This window comes from Mus pahari, chromosome 19, assembly GCF_900095145.1.
Source record: "Mus pahari chromosome 19, PAHARI_EIJ_v1.1, whole genome shotgun sequence".
NCBI classification, from domain to species: Eukaryota; Metazoa; Chordata; class Mammalia; order Rodentia; family Muridae; genus Mus; species Mus pahari.
This window is the reverse complement of record NC_034608.1, coordinates 43,477,441-43,490,631: the sequence shown is the minus strand read 5'-3', so window position 1 is coordinate 43,490,631 and position 13,191 is coordinate 43,477,441. Positions and strand designations below refer to the sequence as shown.

The following is a 13,191-nucleotide window of genomic DNA, read 5'->3' as shown; positions in this document are numbered from 1 at the left end:
CAGTCTGGTCTACAAAGTGAGTTCCAGGACAGCCAGGGCTATACAGAGAAACCCTGTCTCGAAAAACCAAAAAAAAAAAATCTTTTTTTTTTTTTTTAAGTTAAAACTGGATGTGGCACACAGTTTTCTGTAGACCAGCCTGATCTTCATAATGAGTTAAAGAACAACTAAGAAAATAATGAAGCCAAATGCTCAGAATCAAGAAAAATAAGGGTTTAGAGAATGCTACCAGACAGCTTCTGAGTATGGAATCCTCCTCTGTCAACTGTGAGAGGAGAAGCAGCAAGCTCACACTTCCCGGTCCCCACTGGCACTGTGAGAAGAGGAGAACAACAAGCCGACGGAGAGCAACGGGCGGCTCTTCTTTACGTCTCACCCACCTTCACTTGACCTGTGTGAGATTGTGAGTGTACACTGCTTTCAAATATTTGCAGTTGATACTACATGGGAAGATCTATTTTCTAGTAAAATTTCTTCTTTCTTTTTAATTATAGGAAAAAATTAATAAAAAATAAGCAGAATTCCTCCCTGATCTAATAGCTCCACTTCTAGTTGCACCTCAAACAGAAAGCAGGATCTCAGAGAGAGATCTGCAGCTACATCCATATCAGTATCATTCCAAACAGCTGAGACATGGAATCAACACACAACATAAATAAATATATATATTTTATATATATAAATTCAGAAGGGAGGGAGGGAGGGAGAAGGAGAGGGAGGGAGGGAAGAAGGAAGGAAGGAAGGAAGGAAGGAAGGAAGGAAGGAAGGAAGGAAGGAAGGAAGGAAGGAAAATCTATCCTCCTTATTCATTTACTCAACAGAAAGTCAATATGAGACACTATGGAAGCTGGTTCTGTGTGGGGCATTTGTTAGATGGCATTAAGAACTTAAGATAATCAAAAAAATAAAAATAAAAGGCCAGGCGGTGCTGAGCACTTGGGAGGCAGAGGCAGGCAGATTTCTGAGTTCAAGGCCAGCCTGGGGCACTGCACTCGTGTGGTATATAGACATACATGCAGACAAAACACCCATACACTCACATACTTATAACACACACACACACGAATGAACTAGAATATAAGCACCTGTGAGCAGATAGCTTTTGCTTTGCATTCACAGTCACACCTTCAACTTTTAGAACAGTGACTGATGTGATATTCAATCAACATGGGTTAAATGAATAAGAAAATGACAGAAAAAGTAGGGAAATACATGAAATACTACATGTGGGACTCATGATAACCTAGACTTACTGTGACCTTTATCCCAAGGGAAGGGGGGAGATCAATCACATTTTAGTCATACTAAATAGTAGAATCCAGCTATCCAAGAAATGTTCAATTAAATATTCTTTCTTTAAACCAAAGATAATAAATTAACATATTCAGATATATGAAACATAAAGGCAAATAACTATCACAAAATAAGCATTTATTTGTTTCTCCCTAAATGCATATCTAGGAAACATCTATAGTTTATATCATAAACTTTTCATTCAAGTTAGAACTGATCTATCCAGGAAGTGGTGGCACAGGCCTTTTTAATCCCAGCACTTGGGAAGCAGAAGCAGGTGGATATCTGAGTTCGAGGCCAGCCTGGTCTACGGAGTGAGTTCCAGGACAGCCAGGGCTATACAGAGAAACCCTGTCTCATAAAACAAACAAAAAACAAAAACAAAAACAAAAAAAAGGAAAAAAGGAAAAAAAAAGAAATATAAATAGAACTGATCTACTACATACTTAAGAGTTATTATCTTATTTCCATGAAATGCACAATCAATTCTCAGATATTAAAATAATTTACCAGAGCTGGGCGTGCTGGCTCATGCCTTTGGATTAAAAAACTAAAAAACAAATTAATAACCAAAAAAAAAAAAAATCCACCAGTATACATGGACTTTGATAAAAACTCCATTTGAAGACCTAATCAACATGTTTAAATAATGTGCCTTAATTATATTTTATTTTTGAGACAGGGTATCATTGTGTAGCCCTGGCTGGCCTGGAATTTCCTGAGCTCCCTCCACCTGCCTGCATCTGCCTCTACTTCCTGAGTGTGAGAACTGAAGAAGCAAGCCCCAGGATGCTCCAGCTGTGAGGCTCCTCCCTCTGCTTAGTTAGTAGCAAACACTTGGGAACCATCTTTTATCTAAGCTGGAGCAGCAAATTTGGCCTGAGATAAAAATCCCCTTTTCCTTTGGCTTTTGTCTCCATCCATAAAACCAAGAGTTTGATATAAACAGTAAAAATAATTGAGGCTCTCAGGGGGCAGAGATCGATGGATCTCAGGATCTCAGCCTGGTGTACAGAGTGAGTTCTAGGACTGCCCGGGTTACACAGAGAAGCCCTGCCCTGGAAAGCCCCCGAAGGAGGTGGAAGGAGAGAAAAGGAAGCAAGGCTCCCGGTGTCAAAGCGTTAAAGATATTCCTCACTCATAGTGCCTATTATTTTCTCATCAAGTATTTATTCATTATATTTCCAGGCACCTTGCCAATGGCAAGAACTCACTAGAAATATTCCTATTTGAAAAGAAAAACATAAAAAAGATTCCCAACTTCCAGTAAACAAGGAAGACAACAAAACCACACAGAGCGTTTGGACTTACGTTCTGTCCCTCCGGCTCTAACTTGGGAACCTTGTGTGCCCTGCGCTCTTCGGATCGAGAGGACTCGTGCCTGTTGCTCTTTTTCCTCTTCTCCTTTCTGCTTTCATGCTTTGACTTTGTGTGCTCACTTGCCTGTACTTCATTTAAAAGGTCTCCACAGAGGGAAGACTCAAACAATTCCCTGCCATTCTGGATAGTTTTGGTTATTTTTAGTTTAATCTCGGGTGAGCCTGTCTTCTTTGGAATCACAGTTTGTGGTACTGAAGGAGGAGGAGGAGGAGGAGGAGGAGGAGGAGGAGGAAGAGGAGGTGGCTGTGGAGGAGAAGGTTTTTCCAGAATTTCATGTGGTCTTGTGTTTGGAATTTCTGAATGGTAATAGTCAGTAGGGCTAAAGTTTCTAACTGCACCAAAACCATTGGCTGACCCATTTGGATACTGATTATATGGCGGGTATTTGGTTTGAGTTTCATACAAGCTGATTGATGGTGGGTAGCCATTTGTGAGCGGAGGAAGGTCTTCTGTTGTAGGCGGATATTGAAAACCTTGCTGCAAAGTAGCTTCGAAAGGTGTCGGGCCACCATCTTCAACAATGTCACTGTGGTTATCAAAGGCATCCTCCTGGCGGATGTTGGCCGAGTCAATGAGTTGAGGTGGTTGCTGAATTGTGTTTCCCATGATCCCTTGCATGAAAGAGAAAGAGAAATCCATTGTTCTGCTCCAGCATCCTTAACTTTCCCTTTCTCTCATCGAGCCTAAAATTGAATAAAATTAAAAAGTATTAAAATTCTAATAGGCAAGAAGCCAACCAAGGATTATACAAGCTCTTTATACCTAATTTTCACATTCAGATATGCAGACATTAAACCTACATCATTCTGACATAAAACAAATAGCATCAGCTATGGAGCCCAGGCTGTCCTTAAACTGGGGAGTCTCCTGACTCATCCTCCCAGGTCCTGAGATGATAGAAACACCGCCACATCCAGCAAAGCCCTGCTTACTTCCATGCAACTTTAGCATGTGTAAGTAATCTTCACACATGCATACTTTACTCCTCCCCCTCCTCCTTCTTCCTTTTTTTTTTTTTTTTTTTTTTTTTTTTTTTTTTTTTTCTCTCTCATACATATATAAAATATCAAAATTAATTTTTAACTTACCCTGAGGATCAGGCTGGCCTTTAACTCACAGAGATCTGCCTGCCTCTGCCTCCCTAGTGCTGGGATTAAAGGTTTATACCACCCCTGTGGTATTACATTATATTCTTTAAATGGTTATATAGTAAACTGTAGCATCACTTTAATAGATTCAACCATGTGTTGCTGCTTAAACGTTTTTAGCATACAAACATGTCTCCAGAAAAAAATCTTTTGAGTCAGGGTACCACCATCCTGACCTACACTGTCCTCACAGTCATGACCCTCCTACCTCTGCCGCTGAATACTGGGACTATAGGCATGCACTACTACATAGACACTCTTGAAGAATGTTCCCTTCAGCAGGGCACACTATCAGACGCCTGCCAGAGCATGACTGAGGCAGGGGAGACAGACAAACCTTGAGCTGGAGGCAAACTGAGCAATACATAAGGAGACCCTGCCTCAGAGAGAAAAAAAATCAAACTATAAATCTGTGCATATGTGTATTCATATAGGGTAGATTTTAAAACTTTTTATCTAGCTGCACAACTGTTCTATTGGCCATACTCTATTAATTTATATAATCATATTACTAGTGTGTAAAGCTCTCTAGTTATCTATACTCTTGGCCATTATCTAGTTGTTTTTAAAGTGGCATATATAGCAGAATTATTTTTTTAAAAGATTTATTTNTTTATTATATGTAACTACACTGTAGCTGTCTTCAGACACATCAGAAGAGGGTGTCAAATCTCATTACAGATGGTTGTGAGCCACCATGTGGTTGCTGGGATTTGNATGGTTGTGAGCCACCATGTGGTTGCTGGGATTTGAACTCAGGACCTTTGGAAGAGCAGTCAGTGCTCTTAACCACTGAGCCATCTCTCCAGCCCAGCAGAATTATTTTTAAATGCACATCCTGGTATTTTACTCTTGAAGATTCCAGTTTAATAAAGTCTGTGTGGAGGGGGTTAAAGCATGAGTATTTTAAGACCACATCCCAGCTAGTTTTGATGCAAGTTCTTTGCTAGATCACTGTAGTTCATCACTGTATTTATTATACAATTATGCAATATACTACAAGTATATGAACATGCCCACACTAGGTAACAATGTTTAACGTAGACACACATCTGCAATAAGACCACCTTGTCTTGTCAGAACTTGGGCAAGTTCACATCCAAGATAAAACATTAATGAATAGTTCCGATACTATGTTTACATTTTCATCTATAGAACAAACAGGTTTTATTACTGCATTAACTCTGATAAGCTGATCTTAGATGTTTGGAACACTGTGAAGGCTGAGGCATGCGGACTGGCTCGGTTCTAAGATGCACAGTGTCCACCTCCTTTGTTTAAGTAGTATCTAGCACTCACCAAACTCAGAACTGCAGATCAGGGAGGCAGACAAAACCTAACGATGCACTTTTTGAGCCCTATCCACCCACTCATACAGCTGCTGTCCGCTCTACTGTGAGCCAACAAATAACCTGAGACATTTTAAAAGTGCTAACAAATTCATAAGAAGGCAAATGTTGCCAGTTGTGGTAGCACACATGTTTAATCTCTGTGAGTTCAAGGCCATCCTGATCTACACAGTGAGTTCCAGGCCAACCAGAGCTATAAAAGAACAACTAAAAATTAATATTAAAAAACAAAACCCAAAACCGTTAAGTCAACAAAATCTAGTTCTCAGAAGCACTCTCTCCACAGATGTGGCAGGGGTAGGAGTGTCAACAGCAGCCTCACTTTCTTAGCAGCTCCTATGGGCCAGGTGTTTCTATGTCATTTCATCTCCCCTTCATAACAACCTGCTGGGTAGTTAGGTACTGTGACTCCTGTAAAACCCTGTGAAGGTCTGAGTGAGGGGCTAAGCAATCTGCCAAAACCACAAAGCAAAGGGCAGCTCTAAACTGAATGCAGGCTCACGCGCCTGCCTCTGAAGCCCATCTCCTCCTCCAAGCTATCGGATTCCTTCTTTTTGTTCAAGTGCTTCATTCCTGGACAACTGTCAAATTAGCAACTATTGTAATGACTAACTCTAATGTTTATACAGAGTTCACCATGAAATCCTCTAATAGCCTTTCCCCCAGATATTATCCCTTGTAACAGATGGAGATGCAGAGGCAGCGAGAATTAAGACAAGTAAACACAACTCTGTCAACTGACAGTTAAGCTTCAACTCAGTTGGCTCCAGAACCTGTGCCCTGCTAGCACATGCACACCACTCACTGACAGTGCTGAGAAGTGACACAAATAAGGAGGCAAGCAAGACAGAAACATTTCTGAAATGTGAGCCTTGACATCTAGCTCACAGCAACAGGCATAGAGGATTCTCCTAGCTAGACACACCCCAGAGTTGGAGGCTCACTGGGGGACTGCTCAATCAGACTGGCCTGTGGGCATGTCTGTGGACATTTTCTTGGGTGGCGATTAATACAGCAGGCCCAGCCCACTATGGTCAGTACTATCCTGTGCTGGTCCTGTGCTACTTAAGAAAGCTAGCTGCACAGAAATGAGGGGCAAGCCAATAAGCAGCAATGCCCCACAGTTCCTGCCTCTATGTTCCTGCTCAACTTTCCTCAAAGATGGAAGAAACAAACCTTCCCCTCCCATGCCAAGTTGCTTTTAGTCATCACAGTAACAAAAAAGCAATCTATAAAAGGGTGACTTCTAATTCTGTTACCACACATAGAGCACCACATAGATAAAAATAAAAACTCTTCATGGATACTTCTGCCTAAAGGCACGTTAAATAGTCACATCCAATAAGATGCAACCTGCATTTTTAGCTGTGATCGCTGTCACGATACAAACTTCCAAATGAGTCTCCCAAATCAGTCTACCAAGTTTTCAGATACATGTATTTAGACTCAAGTTTCTATACTTTTCATTAATCAAAAGTTAAAGATTTTGACATTTTTCTTATTTTCCCCTCTCTAGTCCTAACTACAAATAATTCTGTCTTAGTTTGAACTGAGAAGTGCGATAACCGCCCTATAATTACACGGGGAATTGCAGTGACAAGAGTATCTGTATACATACTGAGGGTGAGAGGGACGACACTCAAGGCTTTGTGCACACTGAACATTCACTCTACTCCAGAGCTACATTCCTAGTACTGTCAACATTTTTAAAAACTGTGTGTGCATGTGCACCATGTGTACATACATGTGATTCAAGTGCCCATGGAGGTATCCTGATACCCTGGAACTGAAACTGCAGGGTCTGTGAGCTGTCCGATGGGTCTTCCACAAGAGCAGAAAATGCTCTAACCTCTCAGTCATTTCTTCACACCCTGATATGCATCCTTATTTGATGTGCAAAACAACTCTGGAAGGCTGCCAAGGCAGCTGCAGCTGTGCATTAGCTTCAGTTGTTACCTAACTACACAGAAAACCCGAGAGGTAGATTTTCCCAGGGCCAGTGTTGGCTCGAAGACTAAATTTTCTGATTTCTACTCTTGTATTCTTTCTCAGTGTCTTTGCCATAGAGGTTGGTGACATGAGGACAATCATACTTTAACCTCAGGAGTCGCACCCTCGGGACTGAAGCAGGCCATTCCCTAACTCAACTTCAACTTTGTCAGGGCTCCACCCCTTTCATAGCTTCCGGATTACAAAGCACAGACTCATATTCTCTCAAGCCATAAAACTAGTTTGGACAAAGCCTACAGTTTCATTTTGTTTTCTGAGACAGGATCTCCCTAGGTTGCCCTGGCTAGCCTGGAACTTGCTATACAGCCTCAAACACGGATATCCAACTGCCTCTGCCTCCGAGTGCTACAGTTAAAAGGTGTGCATCACCATACCTGGCAGTTTCTCCTTTTAAAATCCGATTTATTCTTTGATTTCTATACTAATTTCAAAACCCAAACCACCGTCAGCACTATTATCCTACACTATGGTAATTGATTTTCTAGATAGTTCTTTTGTTTGGTTTGGTTTTGTTCTTTTGTTTTGTTTTTGTTTGTTTGTTTGGTTGGTTGGTTTTTCAAGACAGGATTTCTCTGCATAGTCCTGGCTGTCCTGGAACTCATTTTGTAGACCAGGCTGGCCTCGAACTCAGAGATCCACCTGCCTCTGCCTCCCAAGTGCTGGGATTAAAGGCGTGCACCACCACGCCCGGCTGTTGCTGTTTTTCGAGACAGGGTTTCTCTGTATAGCCCTAGCTGTCCTGGAACTCACTCTGTAAACCAGGCTGGCTTCAAACTCAGAAATTCGCCTGCCTCTGCCTCCCAAGTGCTGGGATTAAAGGTGTGCACCACCACAGCACGGCTTTTGTTTTGTTTTGAGTGTAGCCTGGGTAGACCTTGACTTAACTCATGCCAATCTTCCTACCTCAGCTTCCCAAATGCTGAGACTAAGGGCAGCAGCCACCACATCTTGCTATCGAGATATGTCTTGCATCTAATGTCTTTCTTCACAGCAGTTAGAAAACAGTTCTTGAAATCAGACTTCTGTAAGTCTAATTGCAAACTTAGAAACAGCTTCATAGTATAGCAAATCTCCTCCAGGCCTTTCCTAGGCTTCTATGACCTTCTCCTCTCTCAGTCCAAACTGCATGTGCATGAACCAATTTTTCTGAGCATCCACAGAGCCAAACAGCATTCAACTGTGCACTTGCTATCACGTTGCACTCACTTAACTCCACATGGGATCTGCTCTTCGACAGTGCAGCCAGCAGGAGCCCGATGAAACAGAAGGCTCAGCTCTGCTCCCAGGCTCCTTCCTGAACCCACATCCTTCATGTACCCACCGTGGCGACGTCTCACTTCCCAGATACTCCCCCCGGAATCTAAACGCCCATATCTGAAACTCAGTTTTTAGTCTATCTAAATCTGTACTTCCAAAAGCAACCACATGTGTTAGCTGTCCAAGCAAGAAGCCTGAAGATCAAGGGACATCACGAGTTTATTTCTGACATATGTAACTCCAACTGTCGGTGTCATCACATCTCTTCTTGATGATCTCCCAGCTTGCTTACTCTACCGCTGCATGAAACTGCCTTCCCCACCCCAATGCTCAAATGTTTAAATCCTTGACTTGCTCCAGGTGGCCTTGTTTTGGTAAATTGTGTCATTTTTTAGTAATGGACAAAGATATTTTGGGAAGGATGAGTGTCTCATTTCATCTAGTCTCTTCTCTCTCTCTCCCTACTCCCCCTCCTCCCTCACTGGAAGCATGTAAAACGCAGCTGCTGCATGCTCTCTCCACCAGAAAAGAAGCTGCTCCCACTGTGTCTTCTCCACCATGATGAATATACCCTCTCAAACGCCAAGTCAGAAGAAACCTTTCTGCCCTTAAGTTGCTTCAAGTCAGGCATGTGGTCATAGGGACAAGAAAAGTAACACAAGACACCCCTAACCTCCTTCTGCTTCTTCGTAGTCTGTCTTCCCTTACAACATCTAGTCACCTCTAAAAAGAAACTCCAATCATTCAACTTACTCCCCTCAAAATCCTTTAACACAACAAGGAAACTGAACTATTGCTACAATCAACAATGAAACCCTCATAAATGTCACGCTGAAGGCTGTGGGTGTGGCTCCATACAGCATTTGCCTGTATGCACAAGATTCTGGGCTCTATCTACATGGCAAAGGTGCAATGGGAAAGGTGCCATATGGGTGCTGAGAACTGAACCTGGGTCCTCTGGAAAAGCAACAAATGTTCTTAACCAATGAGCCAACTCTCCAGCCCCACTCCAGTGGGAGGTAGAGGCAGGCAGTTCCCTGTGAGTTTGAGGCCAGCTTGTTCTACAAGGGGAGTCCAGGACAGCCAGGGCTATACACAGAGAAACTCTGCCTTAAAAAACAAAAATTAGAAACAACAAAATAAAAATCATTAAGAATGGGCTGGAGAGATGGCTCAGCAGTTAAGAGCACCAACTGCTCTTCCAGAGGTCCTAGTTCAGTTCCCAGCAACCACATGGTGGCTCACAAACATCTGTAATGGGGTCTGATGCCCTCTTCTGGTGTGTCTCAAGACAGCGACAGTGTACTCATATACATAAAATAAATCTTTAAAAAAAAATCATTAAGAAGCAAACAGATCTTTTTTTTAATGACAAGCAAGGAGAGCATATTTTCAAAGCACAGCTAACAAAGAAAGGGCTTTATCTCAGGAACTAGTTCTAGGTTTGTTTTATGTGCTTGAAAGAAGTAAACTTCACATTGTTGTACATACAGGCTTGTCTCCAACTCATATGTATGTGCAGCCCTCAGCCTCCCAAATGCTAGAGCTCCAGGCATGTGCCACCATGACTATACTAGGAACAATTTCATACTACTCGAAGACATAAGGGGTTCACTAAAGGTTTCTCAACTGAAACAACAGTTTTAAAGTCATCCTAGGGGGCTGGAGAGATGGCTCAGGGGTTAAAAGAACTGACTGCTCTTCCAGAAGCCCTGAGTTCAATTATCAGCAAACACATGGTAGCTCACAACTATCTGTAATAGGATATGTTGCCCTCTTCTGGTGTGCCTGAAGACAGCTACAGTGTACTCATATATATTAAATAAATAAATAAATAAAAGTCATCCTGGACTACTATTACTATTCTATTTTTAAATATATATATATATAGTGATTGTCTTAATTATTTTTCTATTATTTGACAAATACCACAACTTGTTTAAAAAAAAAAAAAGTCATTTAACTGGTCGGATGCCTCATAGGGTAGAGTCCATTATGGTGGAGCAAAGACATGGCAACAGGAACAGATGAGACCTAACTACATCCACAAGCAGCAGGCAGAAAGAGTAGCTTGGAGAATTTTGAAAACTCAGAGCCCAGCCACAGTGACAAGCCTCCTTCAATAGGCCATACCTCCTTGTCATTCCCATACAGTTCCAACAACCAAGTAGCAAGACTTACTGGGGGTTGGGGGAGGCACTCGGGGATCTTACTCAAATCACCAGAGATACATAACGGCTACCACTTTAAACAAGTTACTAACAAATATTGACCACAGTGAGATACCCATGGCAAAGAAAGTGATAAGCCAGCATAGCAAAAGCTCTGAAGTATTTTTTCCAAGGCTAAGAAGAGAAATCTAAGAAAGAAATGACACGTGGAGCCTGTAAGATGGCTCGGCCATTAAAAGTGCTAGCTCTGGGCTGGTGAGATGGCTCAGTGGGTAAGAGCACCCGACTGCTCTTCCGAAGGTCCGGAGTTCAAATCCCAGCAACCACATGGTGGCTCACAACCATCCTTAACAAGATCTGACTCCCTCTTCTGGAGTGTCTGAAGACAACCATAGTGTACTTACATATAATAAATAAANAAATCTTTAAAAAAAAAAAAAAAAAGCGCTAGCTCTGTATGCCTGACAACCTGAGTTTGACCTTCAGAATCCACAGAAAGGTGAAGGAAAAAACTGATTCCACTGTTTCTTCCTGATCTCTAAATCTCTAACTATACATACATGCATGTGTAGGTAGCATCTACATAGACATACAGAGATAGAAACAGGTAGGGAGATGATACATGGATGTATGGATGGACAGATAGGTGACAGACAGACAGATGATAGATGGATGCATAGACAGACAGACAGACAATCTTTGAGTCCACTGTGCTGCTTTCATGTACATGATTTCAAGGTTTTGAGTTTTTTATTTTGTTTGGTTTGATTGTTGTTGCTGTTGCACTAGATATTCTCCTCTCAGAGTCAGTACTTGCCTGTAGGAAGTTTCTAAGGTAGGGCCCTTTGAGTTAACATGCCTGTCAGTACTGGCATTGTTTGGGTCTTGTTTAGGCAGTCATACTGCTGCATTACTGTGGTTGCAGCTTGTCATTTCTAGGAGACACAATCTTTTTGGTTTGTAATTTTGTTTGTGGTACCGGGGTTGAACACAGGGCCTTACACATGATCTATAATTCCCCTATCTATACCTCCAGCTGCAGCTACTTAAATGAGAATCCCTCACCCTGAGGAAAGGCAGACTGGATAGGAGGTGCATTACTAAGCATGACATGGTGGGGTAGAGACAGCATAGGAGATGACTGAAGAGTATAGGGTCTGCCACTTGTAAAGGACACCATGAGTGGGTTTCTATTTGATCCCGCAGCCAGGGAACTAGCTTTACGTTGCTTCTATCCAGGATCTTAATCACATGTTCCTTATTCTGCAGCTTGGTGTGGATGGACAGGATGACCTGGCCATTGTGCCCTGGGGCTCCCCCAAAGGCATCCCACGTACCTGTCTGGAGCTGTCTGGCTAACAGCACTGAGATCGGACACACAGGAACAGCCCCGCCAGTCTCAGGACCCCTCAGGGCAGCCCATTCAGGCAACAAACGTGCTCTTCAAGGACACTGCTGTTTGTGGCCACTGCATACCAGGCCCCACCAAGAAAGGGACCTGCTCAGTTTAACTGGCTGAAGATTCCTTCTCCTACCCCCCCCCCCACCACCACCAATTCAAGGCAGGGTCCCACTGTGTAGTCCTGGTTGGCCAGTAATACATTATGTAGATCAGGCTAGTCTTGAACTCAAAGATCTACTTGCTCCTGCCTCCAGAGTGCTGAAATTAAAGGCTGATGCCACAATACATAGCCCTCCTTTCTAAAAGTTTTAAACTTCTTAAAGAAAAATTAAGAAAACAGTTTGAGTTTTACATCTTTCTTTTGTATGTACACATGGAAGAACAGAGGACAGCTTTCAGGAGATGGCTCCCTACTTCCACTGTGTGGGTCCCACAGATCAAACTCAAGTCAAGCTTGGTAATGAGTGTCTTTACTGCTGAGCCATCCTGGCAGTCCATGAGCCAGTTTTGTTTTATTTTGGTTTGACAGGGTAACACTATGTAGGTCTGGCTGGACATAACTCACTGAAATCCACCTGCCTCTGCCTCCCTAGTGTTGGGATGAGAAGCATGTTATACTATACCCAGGACATTATTCTATAGTGGTTTTTATACACGGACGAGCCCACAGCAGACATATGGATTGATGCCAAGACTAGAACCTCACAAAAGAGGACCCAGTCTCTTTTGTTGACTGACATGCACTGTTGAGGTCACTGCCCAGCTAGAAGGCCAGCTATGGACCTAGGGTTTTAGACTGCTTTCCCCATACTCCTAGGCCTTTAGTTTAGTTTATCTGTAGTTCCCTTTTCTAGAATCTGTTTGTCTACCTTATTCAGGGTTGCAGGAAAAATTAACACTTAATCCGCATTTAACACTTAGAACAGTGCGTGGTGTAATTAGCCTTCAGTACCCCTTTGCTATTACTTGGTACAATATTGTATATAAAAGCAAACAGAGGCGGGCGTAGTGGCGCACGCCTTTAATCCCATCACTCAGGAGGCAGAGGCAGGCGGATTTCTGAGTTCGAGGCCAGCCCGATCTACAAAGTGGGTTCCAGGACAGCCAGGGCTATACAGAGAAACCCTGTCTCAAAAAACAAACGGGTTGGTGAGATGGCTCAGTAGGTAAGAGCACCCGAC

The 13,191-nt window shown here is 42.6% G+C and overlaps 1 protein-coding gene and 1 non-coding gene across 9 annotated transcripts in view; both read right to left on the bottom strand.

Annotated features, from left to right (window-relative positions):
• Nsd3 (nuclear receptor binding SET domain protein 3) overlaps positions 1-13,191 on the bottom strand; it is a 113,652-nt gene that overhangs the window by 74,136 nt on the left and 26,325 nt on the right. For all 8 annotated transcript variants that reach the window (XM_021219913.1, XM_029532272.1, XM_029532273.1 and 5 more), the window contains one exon: positions 2,605-3,356. In XM_021219913.1, coding sequence (XP_021075572.1) covers positions 2,605-3,312 — 708 coding nt within the window. In that variant the 5' untranslated portion in view covers positions 3,313-3,356. The remainder of the gene's footprint in view (positions 1-2,604; positions 3,357-13,191) is intronic.
• Positions 12,001-12,129, bottom strand: LOC115062675. The gene has a single exon (XR_003842608.1). It is a non-coding gene; the product is annotated as a small nucleolar RNA SNORA70 (small nucleolar RNA).